A 19,456-nucleotide genomic window follows, 5' to 3' on the forward strand; every position below is an offset into this window, starting at 1 on the left:
TTGTGAGGAACCCTAAGCAACCCCTGCTGGGGTCTTCCCCCAGCTACTGACGCCCACTTCCGGTTCTCCGTTGCAGGAAATCCCCCGCAGCACCTTGGACTCGTTCATGCAGCCGTTCCAGAGCACCCTTTGGCTCCTGGTGGGCCTCTCGGTCCACGTGGTGGCTGTGATGCTCTATCTCCTGGACCGTTTCAGGTAACTGCTGCCACCCCTTGGTCTTCCTGGTCTTCTCCACCACCTCCTCCTCCCCCTCCCTCTACCCCTTGGTCTTCCTGGTCTCCTCCTCCTCCTTCCTCCTCCTTTCTGCTTCCTTCTCCTCCTCCCACTCCTCCCCCTCCTCCTCCTCCCTCCTCCTCCCTCCTCCTCCTCCTCATCCCTTTACCCCTCCTTCTACCCCTTGGTCTTCCTGGTCTCCTCCTCCTCCCTCCTCCTCCCTCCTCCTTCATTCTCCTCCCTCTACTCCCCCTCCCCTCCCCTCCTCCTCCTCCCTTATCTTTTCTTCCTCTTCCCCCTCCCCCTCCTCCTCATCCCTCTAACCCTTCCTCTGCCCCTTGGTCTTCCTGGTCTCCTCCTCCTCCTCCTCCTTCCTTCTCCTTCTCCTCTTTCCTCTGCCCCTTGGTCTTCCTGGTCTTCTCCTCCTCCTCCCTTCTCCTTCTCCTCTTTCCTCTACCCCTTGGTCTTCCTGGCCTCCTCCTCCCCCCTCTACGCCTCTTTCCTCTACCCCTTGGTCTTCCTGGTCTCCTCCTCCTCCAAGTTAGCCAAGTTAGTTTTATTGCGGCAAAAGCCAGCGACACAGAACACCACAGGATCAAACAAAAGGAAATCAACAACAACGTCAAAAAAAAAATTACACAAGGGAACTTCGCAGTGTGCCATTCAACAAAAGAGATTTACACTTCCTGATTGCTAAAGTGCAAAATTTGGCCACCTCATATGATATTGAGCTTGAGGAATCTTCCAGAAGGTATTTTCGTAGAATTTCGGGGGAGGATTCCAAATAATGTTGTAGGGGTATAAATATTGATAAAAGCGGCAAAATAAGCTGAACTCGTTCTTCACTATAAAATTCGCAAAATAGAAGGATGTGAGTGACAGATTCTACCTTATTAGACATACAGGGGCAGAGACGCGCATGCATTGGTACCCGCGTGAATTTGCCGTACAGCACTGCTGAGGGCATTGTCTCAAAGCGGGCTCTGGAGAAAGCCCATCTATAAGCTTCGTTAGTGATGTTAGTTAAGTAAGGGGCAGCTGCAAAATTAGGCCAAGCTTTTAAACATCTATACGTCTCCGGGAGTAGGGCGTCTCCTTGTTGTAATTCGACATCGTAAAGTCATCCCCCTAACCCTTCCTCTACCCCTTGGTCTTCCTGGTCTCCTCCTCCTCCTCCTTCCTTCTCCTTCTCCTTCTCCTCTTTCCTCTGCCCCTTGGTCTTCCTGGTCTCCTCCTCCTCCCTCCTCCCTCTAGCTCATGGTCTTCCTGGCCTCCTCCTCTCCCCTCTACCCCTCTTTCCTCTACCCCTTGGTCTTCCTGGTCTCCTCCTCCTCCTCCCAGAGGAGCAAGGAAAAGTTATCCAGCTCTGCTTCCTCCCACCCAATGGGGGCAGGGACAAGGAACTGGACGGGCTGTTCCTCAAGACGTCACCAAATTACGTACCCATCAATGATGCAAAGGGACCTCTGTCCACTGACTTTGCATCACTTATTCCACCTGCGAACGACATGAGGGAAACCGAGGAGTCCTCAAAGTTCCGCCCTCTGCCCACCCTGGACTTCTGGAGTTCCTCGCACCAGTGAGGTCCAGAAGCTTCTTTCCATGGGGCATCTTCTAAGACCTGCTACTTGATGGACGGCTGACCGCTGGCTCTGCTTGCTCTCTTGCAGCCCCTTCGGCCGCTTCAAAGTCAACAGCGAGGAAGAGGAAGAGGATGCCCTGACCCTGTCATCTGCCATGTGGTTCTCCTGGGGAGTCTTGCTCAACTCTGGCATCGGAGAAGGTGAGTCTCTCCAGTGGGAATGATCTGGATGGGTCCGTCCGTAAGAGGCTGCAAAGCAAAGGCTGGTGCCACCGACCCCATCTCATCTTCTCCGATATTTCTCCCATGAAAATAGGGAGGTCCTACCATCCCCTTTGACATTGATATGGAGGTCCTACCATCTCGTTTGACATTGATGAAAATATGGACGTCCTACCATCTTCTCCGACTTCCACCATTTCTCCCATGAGAATAGGGATGTCCAACTCAACTTCTTCCCCTCTGGGTTCTTCCCTCATTAGATGGTCTTCTCGAGGGGCGGCACTAGAGAGCTTGGGTGAGGTCTATCTCCCCAGGTTTTCGGTCCTTCAGATGCTTGAGGACCATCCCGACCTGCCCTATCTCTTCCAGGCGCTCCCCGGAGCTTCTCCGCACGGATCCTGGGGATGGTGTGGGCTGGATTCGCCATGATCATCGTGGCCTCTTACACTGCCAACCTGGCGGCCTTCCTGGTGTTGGACAGACCCGAGGAACGGATCACAGGCATCAATGATCCCAGGGTAAGCATGGAAGGAGAACACCAAGCCTCTGACATGTCTCCTATGAAAATATGGACGTCCTACCATCTTCTCTAACATTTATCCCATGAGAATAGGGACGTCCTACCATCCCCTCTAGCATTTCTCCCACGAAATTATGGACGTCCTACCACCCCTTCTGACATTTCTCCCACCAAAATACGGACGTCCTACCTTCCCCTCTCCCAGCTGCGCAACCCATCCGACAAATTCATCTACGCCACAGTCAAGCAGAGCTCGGTGGACATCTACTTCCGCCGGCAGGTGGAGCTCAGCACCATGTACCGCCACATGGAGAAGCACAACTACGAAAGTGCCGCCGAAGCCATCCAGGCTGTCCGGGACAAGTGAGTCGGACTCCTTTGACTTTTCCGGGCGGGTGGGCTGGGAGGACATGGGGGACCAATGGAGAAAGAGGCGTTGGATTATGGAATTCCATTTTTATTTTTATTTTTCATCCAGGTAATTTCCACGTATTTTGACCAATTAACAACCCACTGATTTGAAGCCAACGCAAAGGCGAAGATTTTTTGTGGGAATTTGGCTGGGATTTCTAATAAATTTTGCTGGGATTTCCAAGAAATTTGGCTGGGATTTCCAAGAAATGTGGCTGGGATTTCTAAGAAATTGTTTGTCTGGGATATCTCAGAAATGTTTGCTGGGTTTCTAAGAAATTTCCCTGGGATTTCTAAACAAAATGTTTTGTGGGGATTTCTAATAAATTGTTTTGCAGAAATATATAAGACATTTTGCTGGAATTTCTAAGAAATTGTTTGGCAGGAATTTCTAAGGAGTAGTTTGGTAGGATTTTTAAGAAATGGTTTGGCAGGGATTCCTAAGGAAAGGTTTGGTGGGATTTTTCAGAAATGGTTTGCGGGAATTTCTCAGAAATGGTTTGGCGGGTATTTCTCAGGAAAGGTTTGGCAGGAATTTCTCAGGAACGAATTTGCCGGGATTTCTGATCCTTTCCTTTCGGGACCGCTTCATCCTGCGAAAATCCTCCTTCGGAAGAGGGGGAGGGAAGGCTTCTAGAATTTGCCAGGAGCGTTGAAGTCAACCCCCTTTTCCTGGTTACTGTTCCCACTTGTGTCTCCACCCAGCAAGCTCCATGCCTTCATCTGGGACTCGGCTGTCCTGGAGTTTGAAGCCTCCCAGAAGTGCGACCTGGTGACCACTGGAGAACTCTTCTTCCGGTCTGGATTCGGAATCGGAATGAGGAAGGACAGTCCCTGGAAGCAGAATGTCTCGCTGGCCATCCTCAAGTCCGTACCCTCTCCCCCGCCCGCGGGAATGATCCAGGGAAGGGGGTTGGGGTTGGGTGGAGAACACCAGACCCTCCGAGCATCCCGGATCAATCCTGGAACTTCCCTTTCCCACTCAAGTCCGCACCCTCTCCCCTGCCCACGGGAATGATCCAGGGAAGGGCTTGGGGTTGGGGAACGCAGGACCCTCTGAGCATCCTGGATCAATCCCGGAACTTCCCTTTCCCACTCTGGAGAAGAAACATGAGAGGACCTCTTTTCACGGGAGAAAGGTCCAGGCATCCCCTCCGGGGGAAATCGGGAAAATAGAATATCCGGGGTTTGAACCGGAAAGCTGCCAGCCACTCCAAAGTTCCTCCCCGCAAAATTGGGGTGTTCCAGGATCAAACCAGAACCCCGCCAGCCCTTTCGACGTTCCTCGCTCCCAAAACATCAGGATGTTCCGGGATTGAACCCAGAAAGAGGGAGTCCGGTTGGGCCTGACCTCCTCTGGGTCTGTCAGAGATGGCCGAGGAGCCTTCTTGGTCCAAGTTGGTCTCCTGGAGGACAGGAAGTAGTCCAGGGAACAGGAAGTGGGCTTTCCTGGGACTCCCGGGTCCCCGTAAGAGATTTGAGAGTCATAGGACGGGGCTTCACCTGGCCTCCCTCCCCACCCCCCGAACCATATTTTATTCAAGATGGCGGTACCCCCCACTTCAGCTCTCTCCTCCCATCCCACAGCCTCCACGAAAATGGCTTCATGGAAGAGCTGGACAAGACGTGGGTGAGGTACCAGGAGTGCGACTCAAGGAGCAACGCCCCAGCCACCCTCACCTTTGAGAACATGGCAGGTGGGTTCCTAGACCTCCCCATCCCCTCCGGAGCTCCCTTCCCTCAGGGATCGGAGAAGAAGGGGCACGAAGGACACAGTCCAACCCAAGGCAAGGCACAAAATGTCCAGTGCTTAGCCCGGTTGTTAAGAATAAGAGTATTGAGATGATGGTGATGGTGATGGTGATCATGATGATGATGAGCGCCAAACTTAGATTCACAAAATCTTTAGGCCCATATGTAGCCCGGCTCTTAAGAATCAGAATATTGAAATGCTGGTGGTGATGGATGATGGTGATGGGTGCTTAGCCAGGCTCTTAAGAATACAGTACTTAATTCATTCCGGAGGTCCGTTCTTAACCGGAAACTGTTCTTAACTTGAAGCACCCCTTTAGCTAATGGAGCCTCCTGCTGCTGCCGCACCGCCAGAGCACAATTTCTGTTTTCATCCTGTAGCAAAGTTCTTAACCCGAGGTAGTATTTCTGGCTTAGCAGAGTCTGTAACCTGACGTGTATGTAACTTGAAGCGTATGTAACCCGAGGTACCACTGTAAGACTATTGAGATGATAGTGGTGGTGATCATGATAATGATGGTGGTGATCATGATGATGAGTGCCAAACTTAGATTCACATTATTATTATTATTATTATTAGTTATATATATATTACGGTTATTGTTACTATTGCCATTTCTAACTACTACTACTGCTACCACCACCATTTGTAAGTATCCCTATCGCTATCCTTCTTCTTACGATTGTCATTTGTGATTCCTATTCTTATTCCGGATCCCCATCGTTATTACTATCACGACAATTGCCGCCATGATTACGATTCTCACTCTGCTTCCTGGACGACCCTCGACTGTGGTGCTCTCTGACCCTTCTCCCTCCCGCATTTCGACCCCTCCCAGGCGTCTTCATGCTGGTGGCTGGTGGGATCGTGGCCGGAATCTTCCTGATCTTCATCGAAATTGCCTACAAGAGGCACAAGGACGCCCGACGGAAGCAGATGCAGTTGGCCTTTGCCGCTGTCAACGTCTGGAGGAAGAACCTACAGGTAGGAAGAGGCCATTTTTGGGAGGAGAAGAGAACTCTGGCGGGGGGCAGGTAACACACAAAACCGCCAGAAAAAACACCAACACATGTGGGACTTCCATTTTTTAATTTCCGCTTTTTAATTTGGAGGTCCTTTTCCATTTCCCATTCCTTCACCCCAACAGTCACTATGGTGCCGAAGGGGAATAGTATTAGGGGGACGCCCTCTCCGTGGCCCCCACCTATGGGGTGGGGGAACCCCATAAGAGTCACTCCTTCCAGAAGGGCGGAGGGTTGGTTTGGATGACCCCTGGGGGACCCCACTCATCCTGGGAAGGCCTTTGAGGGCCCCCTACCCTCCTAAATAGGGGGGCAAATGCCCCAATGGAAATAGGGCATCCTATTTGATCCCCTATAATGAAATAGGGGCATCCTATTCGATCCCCTGCAATGGGAATAGGGGCGTCCTGTCAATTGGGGTCTGTCCATCCCTGCGTCCTGCAGGCTCAAATTTTGTAGGGCATCGTGAGCGCAATTGTCACTGCCATTTTTCACATGCCAACTTTCTACAGAGGAGAAACACTTCCCTGAGTTGACGGCAGGTCTGGTCCGGGGTTTGGGGGGGCTGTCCGAGATATGGGGGGGCCAGGATTTTTTGGGTGGGGGCCATCGGCCGAGCATGCCCACCCACCCCACCCCACGGCCGACGAGGAATGCCGACGCTCCAGAGATCTGTTTGACAATGTAAGACTTTTCCGCAGGAGGAACCCTCCGGCCACTAGTACAATGCTAGAAGGTAGGCGAGCGGGAAGATTTCTTTGTTCAATAAATACCAATTTTAAAAAATCAATTAAAATAAAAATCAATTTTAAAAAATCAAAAAATGTATACACACACACACATGCATACATACATATACATATAAATACACATATACATATTATATATATAATTATATATGTGTGTGTGTATATATATATATGAATATGTATATAATATATAAATAATTCATATATGCCTATATATATAATATATAGTGTGTATATATATATATATATAGTATATATATAATTTATATATGTGTATATAATATATATAAATATAATATATATATAAAACCATATATAATGCATATAATATATATATAATGTATATATGTATATGTATGTGTGTGTATATATATACACACACATGGGTGTTTCTTTTCAAATTATTATTTGAAATCATAGGCAGGGTAGAATTAATAAATTGTTGTTATTATTATTATTATTTGGTTTTGGTCACCCTTCCGCCATGGCGCAACACTGTGGCAAGCCATGCACTGATACCTCTAGATCAATATATGTATGTGTGTGTGTATATATATATGGGGGTATCTCCCTATCTATATATAGATATAGATCTTCATCCATTCCATCCTATTAATTGCTTTTTTCCTATGCATGCACAGGGGAGTGGGGGCGGGGAAGAGGAACATCGGGAACAGAAGCAGGAAATGGATTCATTTCCAGTTGGCCCCCCCAACCCAGATGTGGAGGAGCCAGACCTGGTCTCTCCCCTCCCCAAAAATCCCTAAATCTATAGGGGGAGTGGTCAGAAATGGGGTTCCCCAAGGGGAGGATACAGAGGCTTCAGATCGGGTACGCCCTCCCCTAAACCCCCCCCCCCAAATTCCACCATACCCCAAAGGGGTGGGGTCAGAAATGGGGTTCCAATCCCAAAAATGCCCCCCAACCCCCCCAAAACCAGGTCTGGTTGCCTCCCGCCCGACCGCTACCCTTGATTCCCTGGCCTCTCCCCCCCCTCCCTGATGGCTTACGTTCCTGCTCCGCCCCCCCAACCCTCAGCTCTCTCTCCCCATTTAACTCCCCTCTTGGATTCCTGCCCAGGATCCCTCCGGAAAGCAGCCCCCAGCTTCCGGCGGCCGGTTTCGGGAGACCTATATACCCTTTTCAATCCCCCAATATTGGTTTTCCTTTCTTTTTTAATTCTGATTCTTTACCCCCCCCCCCCATTCCACCCCATTAACATACAATGACCTCCCTTCTCTTCTGATGCAGTCTTCTCTCTATCTCCCGGCCGTAGGACCTGCCTTGACCAAAGGCCCCGATCCTATTTATTTAGGGGTAGAAGATGGAAGGAAGGGGTGCCAGTGACCGGCAGGGACCATCCCCGGCCCCCAATAGGGTGGGGGCCCCTCCTCTCCAAGATCCTGAGAGGAGGCCCTCAGAGATGCTGCAGGAACCCAACGATGCTTGTAGCCCCGCCCCCCACCCCCCAATCCGTTCCAGAAAAGGGTCCACCCCACATAAAGGGTCCTCACGTATAGTTTCCGTTGGACGTACTTCCACCCTTTCTGATGTTCGCCCATGAAATTATGGGTGTCCTACCTTGCCCTCTGACGTTCTTCCAATGAAATTATGGATGTCCTACCACCCTTTTTGACATTCTTCCCATGAAATTATGGACGTCCTACCATCCCCGCTGAGGTTCTTTCCATGAAATTATGGATGTCCTACCTTGCCCTCTGATGTTCTTCCAATGAAATTATGTACGTCCTACCATCTCCTTTGACGTTCCTCCCATGAAATTATGGACATCCTAGCAACCTTTCTGATGTTCCACGCAATTATGGACGTCCTACCATACCTTCTGACGTTCTTCCCATGAAATTATGGACGTCCTACCATCCTCTCTGACGTTCTTCCCATGAAATTATGGATGTTCTACCATCCCCTCTGACGTTCCTCCCATGAAATTATGGACGTCCTACAACCCTTTCTGACATTCCTCCCACGAAATTATGGACATCCTACCTCACTTTCTGACATTCCTACCACGAAATTATGGACATCCTACCATCCTCTCTGACAGTCCCACCACCAAATTATGGACGTCCTACCATGACGTTCCTCTCCAGAAAACAGGGTCTTCCTACCACCCCCTCCCACCAATGCTTGGAGTGTTTCCGACCCGAACCACCCCGTCCAAGACCTCCAAAATCGCCCTCTCGGCAGGAACCTGCCCCGTTTGCCCCAGGGATGGGATGGTTTGAGAGCAACTGTACATCCTCTCTGACATTTCTCTGGGAGTTGGGGGAGAGGAATGTCCGGTTCCTCCCCCTTCCATGAAAAGAGGGACTTCCGATTCCATTCCAAGAAGGGCATCTTCTCCCACCCCATTCCGTGTAATTCAGGTATGTCCATGAAAAGGACAGTGGATCTGCTCAGAGTCTGGGTCGGCTCCCAAGATTGCCCCAGCCGAAGATGGCCGCTTGGAAGGTCAGCGCTCGGAGGGGCCCTCCGGAGCCCAGCCGCCCTGTAGGGCAGGAGGAGCACACCAGGCGAGCAAGGCAGCCCGTGAAAGCGAGGCACAGTGTAGATGCGGCGGCCGGTGGCAGCCGTCCGGAGATCTAACCGCTTATGTACATGTTCGTTTTAGGATAGACCAAGTGCTAGAGCAGAACCAGGCCCTAGAATGAAAACCACTTTTAGGTCCATCACATCCACGCTGGCCAACAGCTTCAAGAGCCGTAGGTCCTGCAGAGACACGGTAAGAAGAAGACAACCGGTTGTGCCCTCCTTCTTTCTCTCTCTCTTTCTCCTGCCATCCCATCAACCGCCCCATCTCACAGCTGCCATGGCCCCGTGTCCATCCTGTCAGTCCGTCTCCACCGTCTGTCCCAAAGATCGAGGGCTCCCTCTTCTCCCCGTACGTGGTTTATTTTCCTTTCTGTTCCGACCCCCCAAAAAACCCAGATTTTTCTTTCCCCCCTTTTGATTTCCAGTCCTTCCCGTCCTGGTCCATGCCCGGAAAGCGGTCTGCCGTGCCATCTTCCCCTCTTCTGTCCCCTGCCACGCCATCTCCAGCCGTCTCCTGCCTCTGCACTTTCTGTGGGATTCAGGCAAGGGTCATGGCCTCACCTGGCGCCGTGTCTCTCGTCACCTTCTTTACCTGTGCTTTCCGTCCGTGGCTTCCTTGGAAACGACGAGGCAGGGAGGGGCCCTCCGTCATCGGGCGGACGGCCGAGCTCCATTGCTTAGCCCGTGCCAACGTTTCTCCTGTGGAAACAGGGGCGTCTGGCCGTCCTCTCTGACACTGACCCGACAGAACTGGCAACCCAAGTCCCCCCGGGCCAGATCCAGCCATAGCTGTCAACTTTTCCTTTTTCTTGCGAGGAATCCTATTTGGAATAAGGGAATTTCCCTCTAAAAAAGGGAATCATTGACAGCTATGGATCAGGCCCACCCAGGTCCTCAATCAGGGAAGCCGGATCTGTAATTCTCGGCAACACTGATGGGACCAAGAGCAGTGGCGGCTCGGCTGCTCCAACGCCGCACCCGGTTTGCTCCGGTGGCATTTGATCAGCATGAACGCCCCCACCCTGTGCTAGGATCCGGGCGAGGTGTGGGATTGGTCAAGCTGCCACCTCTCGGCCTCTTTGTCCCATCGTAGTTGCCAATAATCCTGGGTTCTGGCTTCACTACGCCTCTTCCTCCCGCCGCCGCTCGCCATCTGCCGCCCTGGTGCCCCTAGGGTAAGGTTCCCAGGTGTCCCCGTTTCCCAGGGACCATCCCCGGATTTACAAATCCTACAAAATCCATGGAGATTGAAAAGCATCCCCGGATTCATGGGGGGAAATCTGGTCACCTTATTCTACGGGCCAGAGAGCGAGCGAACAAGCTCACTCTGCCTACTAACGAGAAGCGGCGGTGGCAGTGACAGCAGCCCCTGGGAAGCTGGGGCTGGGGAGTGGAGAGGACAATTTGACCCCCCTTGCCTCTTCTTCCAGCTCCAACCCCCGGTTCCACTTCTCCAGCCCGCCACAAGGTCTGTGGTACACTAGACCGGCCGGCTGCTAGAAAAAATTGCCAACCCCTGTCCTGTTCCATACCTGCCGACATTTCTCCCATGAAAATATGGACGTCCTATTTGGTACCTCCCAACATTTCTCCCATGAAAATACAGACTTCCTACCATCCCCTCTGACATTTCCCCCATGAAAATATGGACGTCCTATTCCATACCTGCCAACATTTCTCCCATGAAAATAGAAATGTCCTTAGGAAAAGCGGGATCAACCCCGGATCAAACCGGAAACTGCCTTGGCTTCTTCACATCTTGGGCTGTCCCTGCAATAGGGACCCTGGGATATCTGTTAGCATCCCTCATCCCAATCTGTTGATAGGCTGGCAATGAGGCCAAGGCAGGACAACCTGAACTTCCACAATCTGCAGACTTTCTGCTGTTTTCCTATGTGCAGGCAGTTCCCCAGCCAGATGAGTGGGGTATTATTATTATTTGGCAACAATAATTGTGGTGGTGTTGATGATAATATATATAAAATATTATTGTTGTTATTATTATTATTGTTATTATGATTATCATTATCATTATTATTGTAATTATCATCATTATCATTATTATCATCAGGTAGGCAGCCGTGTTGGTCTGATGCAGCAGAAATAAAATAATAATAATAATAATAACCATAATCTTTTATATATATATTATTATCGTCATCTTTATCATTATTATCATCAGGTAGGCAGCCGTGTTGGTCTGACACAGAAAAAATAAAGAAGAAGAAGAATACTTATTATTATTATTATTATTATTATTATTGGGAATTAATATATTTCACAAAACCTCTCCCATGATTTCTCAAACTTATTCCAAAGGGCGTTGGGCTACAATTTCCTCTGAACATCCTCCTGTATCAATGTGAAGATCGCTGTCCCTCTCTCGGATCAGCCCCAAATATTCCTCATTGTTTCCGCTCAGGATTTCCTCTGAAAATTCTCCTGTATCAATGCTAAGATCACTGTCATTTTCTTGGGGACCAGCCCTGAATATTCCTCACCGCTTCTCCTCCGAATTTCCTCGTCAAATCCTCCCATATCAGTGCCAAGATCACCGTCACAGCCCCCCCAAAAAAACACATTAAAACACCCTTGAATTTCAAGGATGTTTAAATGAGTATTCAAGATTGTAAAAAAGAAAAAAAAAATTAAAATTATATATATATTTAAAAAGACACACATAACAAAACCAGTAAAAACAATTCTAACAAAAAACATAATAATAATAATAATAATAATAATAATAATAATAATAATAATAATTTATTTATACCCCGCCCTCCCCGGCCAGGGCCAGGCTCAGGGCAGCTAACACCAAATATAAATTACAATAGAACATAATAGGAAAAAACCAAGAACAGTTAATTAAAATACAGCTTAAAATGCAGCCTCATTTTAGTAGTAGCCCATAAATCAAGCCCATAAAGAGAAGAAACATCAGAACGATTATTATTATTACTATTATTTTATTTTATTTTATTTTATTTTATTTTATTTTATTTTATTTTATTATTAATTACTATTAGCAGTAGTAGTAGTAGCCTATAAAAAGGTAAAGGGACCCCTGACCATTAGGTCCAGTCGTGACCGACTCTGGGTTTGCGGCGCTCATCTCACTTTATTGGCCGAGGGAGCCGGCGTACAGCTTCCGGGTCATGTGGCCGGCATGACTGAGCCACTTCTGGCGAACCAGAGCAGCGCATGGAAATGCTGTTTACCTTCCCACTGGAGCAGTACCTATTTATCTACTTGCACTTTGAGGTGCTTTCGAACTGCTAGGTTGGCAGGAGCAGGGACCGAGCAACGGGAGCTCACCCCGTCGCGGGGATTTGAACCGCTGACCTTCTGATCAGCCAGTCCTAGGCGCTGTGGTTTAACCCACAGCGCGACCCGCATCCTGTAGTAGTAGAAGAAGAAGAGTTTGGATTTGATATCCTGCCTTTCACTCCCTTTAAGGAGTCTCAAAGCGGCTAACATTCTCCTTTCCCTTCCTCCCCCACAACACACACTCTGTGAGGTGAGTGGAGCTAAGAAACTTCAGAGAAGTGTGACTGGCCCAAGGTCAGCCAGCAGCTGCATGTGGAGGAGCAGAGATGTGAACCCGGTTCCCCAGATTACAAGACTACCGCTCTTAACCACTACACCACACTGGCTATAGTAGCCTATAGTAGCCCATAAATCAAGACCATAAAGGGAGGAAACAGAATTAAAAAGCAGTTTAACAGCATGTCAATCCGTTCTCATCCCTTTTTATTTATTTTTAATCCATTTCCCAATTTTTTGTCCATTTCCCATGGCAGGTTCTTCCTTGTTGGATGTCCCAAACCACCACTCTGTGGCACTCCAGCTCCACCTCATTTTGCTGAATTTATTCCTCCCTCCCATCCATTCCCTCATTCCGCTGAATATTCAGCCATTCCTTCCTTCCCCCCATCCATTCCCTTGTTCTGCTGAATATCCATCCCTTTATTCCTTCCTCTGAATATCCATCCATCCATTCATTCCTCCCTCCCATGTCTAATCAACATTTACAGAATTCCAGCTATTTTCAAGGAGCAGATTGCACCAAAGCAATCTGTCATAATTATTAAATCAGGATTCTGATCCACATTTGCAGGATTCCGGCTGTTTCTAGGGAGCCGATTGCAGCAAAGCAACCTGTCCAAATCATTCCACCAAATTTGATTTAATTCCCAGATATTTTCCCCATTGCACATCATCCTTTCTGGAACAGTCGCCATGTGGGCAGGAAAGTTCCCTCTCCCTCTCCAAACCCCTGGCCCGTTTTGGAGACCCTCTATTATGCATGTTTCTGAGTTGGCGGGCCATCGGGTTTGACCTCATCCCCCCCCTTTGGCGTCTTTCCAAAGGTCCCAGATATCGAAAGGTCCACCTGGGGCGAAAGCCAACTTCTCAGCCATCTTGAAATTCTGATTTTTTCCTCTCTTTCTCTCCCCATCAAAAGGACATCTGTCACAAGATATTGGGAGGGTGGCATTCCAGAAGGGGAAAGGTCTCGGCCAGAAAAGATGGCTTCCCGCCTTTGCAAACTCCCCCTGCATGACTCTCCGTTTATTCCTCCCGTTCGCAACCGCAGGGATTTATAAAAAAATGTCTCTCCCTCGGCGGTGGGCATTTGCATAACCTCCAACATTTCTCTGATGGAAATAGGGAGGTCCTAGTCCATCCCCTCCAACATTTCTCTCATGAAAATAGGGACGTCCTATTCCACCCCTTTCAACATTTCTCCGATGAAAATAGGGACATCCCAGGAACAGCGGAACCTTCCGAGATCCCGGCGGAAACCGGGCTGGATTCTTCTATCCCGGGAGAGAGAGGGGTGCTTGGAGGGTCTGCTTCCTCGGGTGGCTTTCCCTCCTAGGCATTCCAGCATGGAGGGCAGAGGGAGGACGAGGAGGAGGAGTAACACAGCTCCGGGTTGGCCGGGTGGAGTCCCGCTTTCCCGGGGTGGTGGTTTCGGCGGTGTCCCCGGGTTCGAAGCCGGCTTTCGATGTAATAGACCATCCCTTTGATGCGCCTGCTCCCTACAGACACCCCTGCGAGGCCGCCACACCCAGAATCCGTGAGCTGCAGATAAAGCCCTGTAGAGAATTCCCGGCTTCAGGAGTTCCTCCGCAAAGGGTGGGATCTTGTTGTGAATGTTGATGCATTTTTGTCCTGTATCCAAAGTCCTGTTTGATCTTGTGGGACGGGTGGTGGTGCTGGTGGGGGGAACGACTGGTCGTCCCCTTCCGGGACATCCCAGAAAAGGGCCGGGCGGGAGAGTTGGGCAGCCATCTTGGAAAACGTGGCTCCTTTACGAGCCGAGTCGCTGAGCTTTTTCCCGGAGGGAGTTTCTTGGTGACCACGAAGGGAGACTCATTGGCAGATTTCCAAGGGGTTTGACCCGAAATTGTCAAGGGGTCGAAGCTGCCGGGTGGTTCCAAAGGGGATTGGCCCGAAATGGCTGAGCTAGCGGGTGCTGCTTTCCGGGGGAAGGGGCTGCGCTGCGTGGGGAGGGGGCCCCTGCCCCATGTGGCTGCCCCCCCTAGGGAGATCCCTGAGGGACGATGCGCTCCAACCGGGAAGGAGCTGAGCCGAATGGAAACGGGGGGTGAGACATGACGACACAGGTCAGGGTTCCAAAATTAGTAGGGTGCCAGTATGTCAGGGTCCCTAAAATGGGAAGGGTGGTAGTACATTTGGCTCCGCCCACATTGTGGAACCCTGACTTTTTTTGTGGGAAGAGAGTGGATCTCCAGAGATTCCCCACTTGGCGCTCGCAGCCTTGAAAGCATCCCGGTTCGGAGGCACAGAATCTTCCCTGAGCAGTTTCCTGCTGGGGCGGTGGCGGCCTGCAGGGGTGGCGTGTGTCTCAGCTGCGCTCTGTCCCACCTCTGCCTGACCGCCGGCCCTCCTGTTTCTTGTCTTTTGTCTCCCCCGCAGCAGTACCACCCCACCGACCTCGCGGGGCAGCTCAACCTCTCGGACCCCTCAGTCAGCACTGTGGTGTGAGGGCCGCCAGCTTGGAAAGGGGCAGCCGAGATGCCCGAGGGAAGATTTGGGGGGCCCCACACACCCCGTCACTTCTTTCCTGCCCACCCCCTCTCAGACTCCCCCAGGGGCCTCGGAATGGACCGGCTATTTATCTTCTTCTCCCACGGACCTCCCTTGGGGACCGGCGCTGAGGAAGTGGCCCCGCCCACATGCCACAGACGGACAGAGACTGAGCTCTGGTGTGCCTTCGGTGCCCACTTCCCGTTTCCTTGCACCCCTTCAAAGGACACCCTCCCAGGAAAGCCCGGCTTGCCCACTTTCCTGAGAGAGGAGGCAGCGGCGTGCAACTGGGAGAATCCCATCCGTGTACAGTGCTCCACTTCCGGTTGTCCACGTTGGGGCTTGCTCGACTTTGGGGCTGACTGACTGACCATCCTGTCCATGTACATAATCTGCTTCTCTTCCTTTCGTCCACTTTGGGGATCACTCAATTTTTGGGGGAGGGGTGACTTCCTTCCTTCATTCCTTCTTTCTGTCCTTCTGTCCATCCGTCCTTTTTTCCTTCTTTCCTTCCTTCTTTCTGTCCTTCCTTCCATGCTTCCTTCGATCCTTCCTTCCTTTCCAAGACTTCCCAACCGCCTCTTCCCTGCTTCCTTTCATTTCCCCAACATTCCTACCTATTCCCATGGATCCATTGAGCTGACTTTCTCCCTTCTTGGAGATCCATTCGGGTCTCTTAGAGATCCACTCCTTCCCTGATCTTCCCTTTATTGTACATTATGTTGTCAGAAACACAGGGTAGCGTGGTATAAATAAGTTATTATTATTAATGATATTATTATTATTGATTTTATTGATATTATTATTACTGATTTTATTGATATTATTGTTGTTAATATGATTGATATTGTTGTTGTTGTTGTTACTTGAATCCTGCTAGCATTTTCACTCGTCTGAAATCATTTCTCACATACTTACCTAACATCTGGAATTGCAGACTGGAATTTGGGCATCTCCTCCCAAGGATTCTGTGGATTTTATTGATTATTATTATTAAAATAAAATGTAAGTAAAAGTTTATTATTATTATTATTGTTATTATTATTATTATTATTATTATTATTATTATTATTATTAAATGTAAGGAACCACAAAAAGAGGGGGAAAGAAGTAGATAATTATATGAATTTAAATTGAATTTCTAATATCTTCTGCCTATCCAAATTCCTGCTCAAACCTTCTCATCCAATTATCTCCTGTAAACATAACAATAATTACAATAATCCTGTATCAGCGGGATTTTTCAACCGGATCTCCAGTTGAAATTGGGGGTTGGGGTTGGGGGGGTTATTATACACTCACTCACACACACATATTATATCATTATAATATATAACTGTGGGTTTTTTGGGGGGGAAATCTGAAAATCAGCTAGGATGTGTGTGTATTTTTTTTTTTGGGGGGGGGGGATCTGCTGCCCAGAATCGGGAGCACGGGATGGAAGAGCTGGAAAGGGGAGCCCAGGTCATGTAGTCTGACCCACCGCAAGGGAGCAATCTCGCATCTGGAACCCAGGACCGAGGGCCGTCCAAACCTCCCAGGAAAAAGGAAAGGAGAGAAATTATCATAATAAATAATAAATAATAAATTATCATCACCATTTTTATTTGTATACTGTCTTTCTACCTTACAAGACTCAAGGCAGTCTGCAAGCTGGAGAAGCAAAAAATGTACACCTGATAATCGGATGCAATAGAAAAGTGTGATAATAAAAGAAAACTTTAAAATAAGCAAGCAACATCCAATAAAGGAACATTCAACCATTATTAGACTAGTCCAAGAGAATAAGATCAATGTATAAAAGTTCAAGAGAAATCCATATAACATGTAAAAGTTATATATCCATATAAACATATAAAAGTTCAAGAGAAATAATTTCTATACTACAATCAATAAAACAATGGCAAGCCGCAGTGCATAAAATTATACAATACAAATTGAGAAGCAGAGACTAGAAGCTGTGGGTCCCCAGATGTTGTTGGACTGCAACTCCCATCATCCCTTGCTAAGAGGGCCAGTGGTGAGGGATGATGGGAGTTGTAGTCTAACCACATTAATAAAATACCTGTACTATATATATATATATATATATATATATATATATATATACACACACACACACACACACACACACACACACACACACACACATATATATATATATACATATACACACACACCGTATTTTTCGCCCTATAGGACGCACTTTTCCCCCTCCAAAAATGAAGGGGAAATGCGTGTGCGTCCTATGGGGCGAATGCAGGCTTTCGCTGAAGCCTGGAGAGTGAGAGGGGTCGGTGCGTACCGACGCCTCTCGCTCTCCAGGCTTCAGGAGAGCCGCAGTGCCAGTCCCACAAGGTCGGGGGACAGCGGGGAGGTGGTACGCCGCCATCCCGCTGTCTCCCGATGTGGTTTGGAGGCTGATGGCGGGGAGACGCGTGCTTCTCCCGGCCGCCAGCCCCGCAAGCTCCGGGGACAGCTGGGAGGCGCAGCGCGTCCTCCCGCTGTCCCCGGACCTGATCTGCAGGCTGGCGGCGGGGAGAAGAGCGCTTCTCCCCACTGCCGGCCCCACAAGCGCCTGGGGGGGGGGGAAATAAAAAATTTTTTCTTTGTTTCCCCCCAAAAAAACTTGGTGCGTCCTATGGGGTGAAAAATACGGTGTATATATATATGCAATGCCATATATCAGCTGTTCACAACATGTGGGTCCCTAGATGATGTTGGACTACAACTCCCATCACCCCTAGCTAGCAAGGCCAACTGAAGAATATTGGGGGACACATTCTATAAAGATTTGTGGAGGGGCCGAATCTCTTGAGCGGGGAGCTTTGGGATTCTGCAGCCCCCCTGCTTTGTATTGGGCACATTCTATAAATATTTGGGGGGGGTCTCTTGAGCGGAGAGGTTTGGCTTTCCTCCACCCCTGCTTTGTATTTGGGGGGGCACATCCTAGGAAGATTGTCGGGGTGGGGGAATCTCTTGAGCGGCCCCCCCCCCGCTTTGTATATTGGGGGCGCCGGCCAATCTCTTGATTTCCTCCCCCACCCTGCGATTTCTCCAGCCCCCCTGCTTTTATCTCTCCCTCCCTCCCTACCCCTACCCTCATCCCAAGCCCTGCCCCCCCAAACGATGCCACATTGGTGGGCCTCCTCCTCCTCCTGTCTTTGCAGGGGGGTTCCGGCACCTTAAACAGTGCCATTGTGCTTCAGTACCGGAGCCAGCGGCGGATTCCCCCCCCCCTTTCTTTGCAAGGAGATCCGGTGGCTGTTTACAAATGGGGGGGCCATTCAGCACGAGGGATAGATGCGGTTTTTGCAGGGGGCCAATTCAGCACCAGGGACTGTGACGTTGTTGCGGGGGGGGGGCAATTCAGCACCAGGGACAGCTGTATTTCTTGCAGGGGCAATTCAGCACTAGGGACAACTGCATTTTTGCAGGGGGGGGCATTCAGCACCAGAGACTGTGTTTTTTTGCAAGGGGGTGATTCAGCACCAGCGATAGCTACGGGTTTTTTTTGCAAGGGGGCAATTCAGCACCAGGGACAGCGGCCGCCTCTAGTCCTTCTGCAGGGCTGGTTGAGGACCATGGATAGACGCTCTTGCGGGGCAGTTCTCCAGTGCCTGGGGCCCTTGGGCCACGCCGGGCGATGGTGGAGTGACTGCCATGCTGCTGCCCGTGCTGCTGTGCTTCTTGGTGGCGCAGGGGGACTGCGAGCCCAAGGTGGTGAACATCGGAGCGGTGCTGAGCACCAAGAGGCACGAGCAGGTCTTCCGCAAGGCCATTGGCCAGGCCAACAAGCGCCTGGAAGATCCAGCTCAATGCCACCTCCGTCCCCAAAAGCCCAATGCCATCCGGATGGCCCTCTCCATCTGCGAGGACCTAATCTCCCAGGTAGCCAGGGGGCCCCCGTTCAGTCCTAAAGAATAAGCCTGGGGTCTCGTCAAACTGATGGACCAAGCTCTTGACCTGATGGACTTGTTGGCCCTAGAAAGGACCATCCAGGGACCCCTGGATCCTATGGGCTGTGGGCTTGGGGCACCAACCTGGGGGCCGCCTTGGCTCTAGAGACCAACCTAGGGAGCCCCTTCCCGTCCTAAAGAATTAGCCTAGGGCCTCCTCAACCTGATGGACCAGCCTCTTGACCTGATGGACTGGATGGCCCTAGAAAGGACCACCCAGGGTCCCCTGGATCCTGTGGACTTGGGGCACCAACCTAGGGACCCGCGGGCCACAGAGACTGACCTCGAGACCCTACCGCCCTAAGGACCAGCCTAGGGACCCCATGGCTCTACTAAAGACCGGGCAAGGACCCCTAGACCCTACTAAGTAGTTCCAATTGACCCTATGGGTCAGGCTCTTGGCTTGGGGGGGTCA

At 50.1% G+C, this 19,456-nt stretch overlaps 1 protein-coding gene across 8 annotated transcripts in view; it reads left to right on the forward strand.

Moving 5' to 3' along the window:
* The window catches only part of LOC307226995 (glutamate receptor ionotropic, NMDA 1), a 28,101-nt gene extending 11,986 nt beyond the window's left edge, over window positions 1–16,115 (forward strand). For 2 of the 8 annotated variants that reach the window (XM_079996034.1, XM_079996036.1), the window contains 8 exons: window positions 77–195; window positions 1,884–1,996; window positions 2,387–2,535; window positions 2,743–2,900; window positions 3,654–3,815; window positions 4,536–4,645; window positions 5,540–5,685; window positions 14,972–16,115. In XM_079996034.1, the coding sequence (XP_079852160.1) occupies window positions 77–195; window positions 1,884–1,996; window positions 2,387–2,535; window positions 2,743–2,900; window positions 3,654–3,815; window positions 4,536–4,645; window positions 5,540–5,685; window positions 14,972–15,040 (1,026 nt within the window). In that variant the 3' untranslated portion in view covers window positions 15,041–16,115. The other 6 variants (XR_013843756.1, XR_013843757.1, XM_079996032.1 and 3 more) reach the window with 6 other exon arrangements.
* Window positions 16,116–19,456: the final 3,341 nt, after the last annotated feature.

The sequence above is a fragment of the Podarcis cretensis genome (assembly GCF_951804945.1).
Source record: "Podarcis cretensis genome assembly, chromosome: 11".
NCBI classification, from domain to species: domain Eukaryota; kingdom Metazoa; phylum Chordata; class Lepidosauria; order Squamata; family Lacertidae; genus Podarcis; species Podarcis cretensis.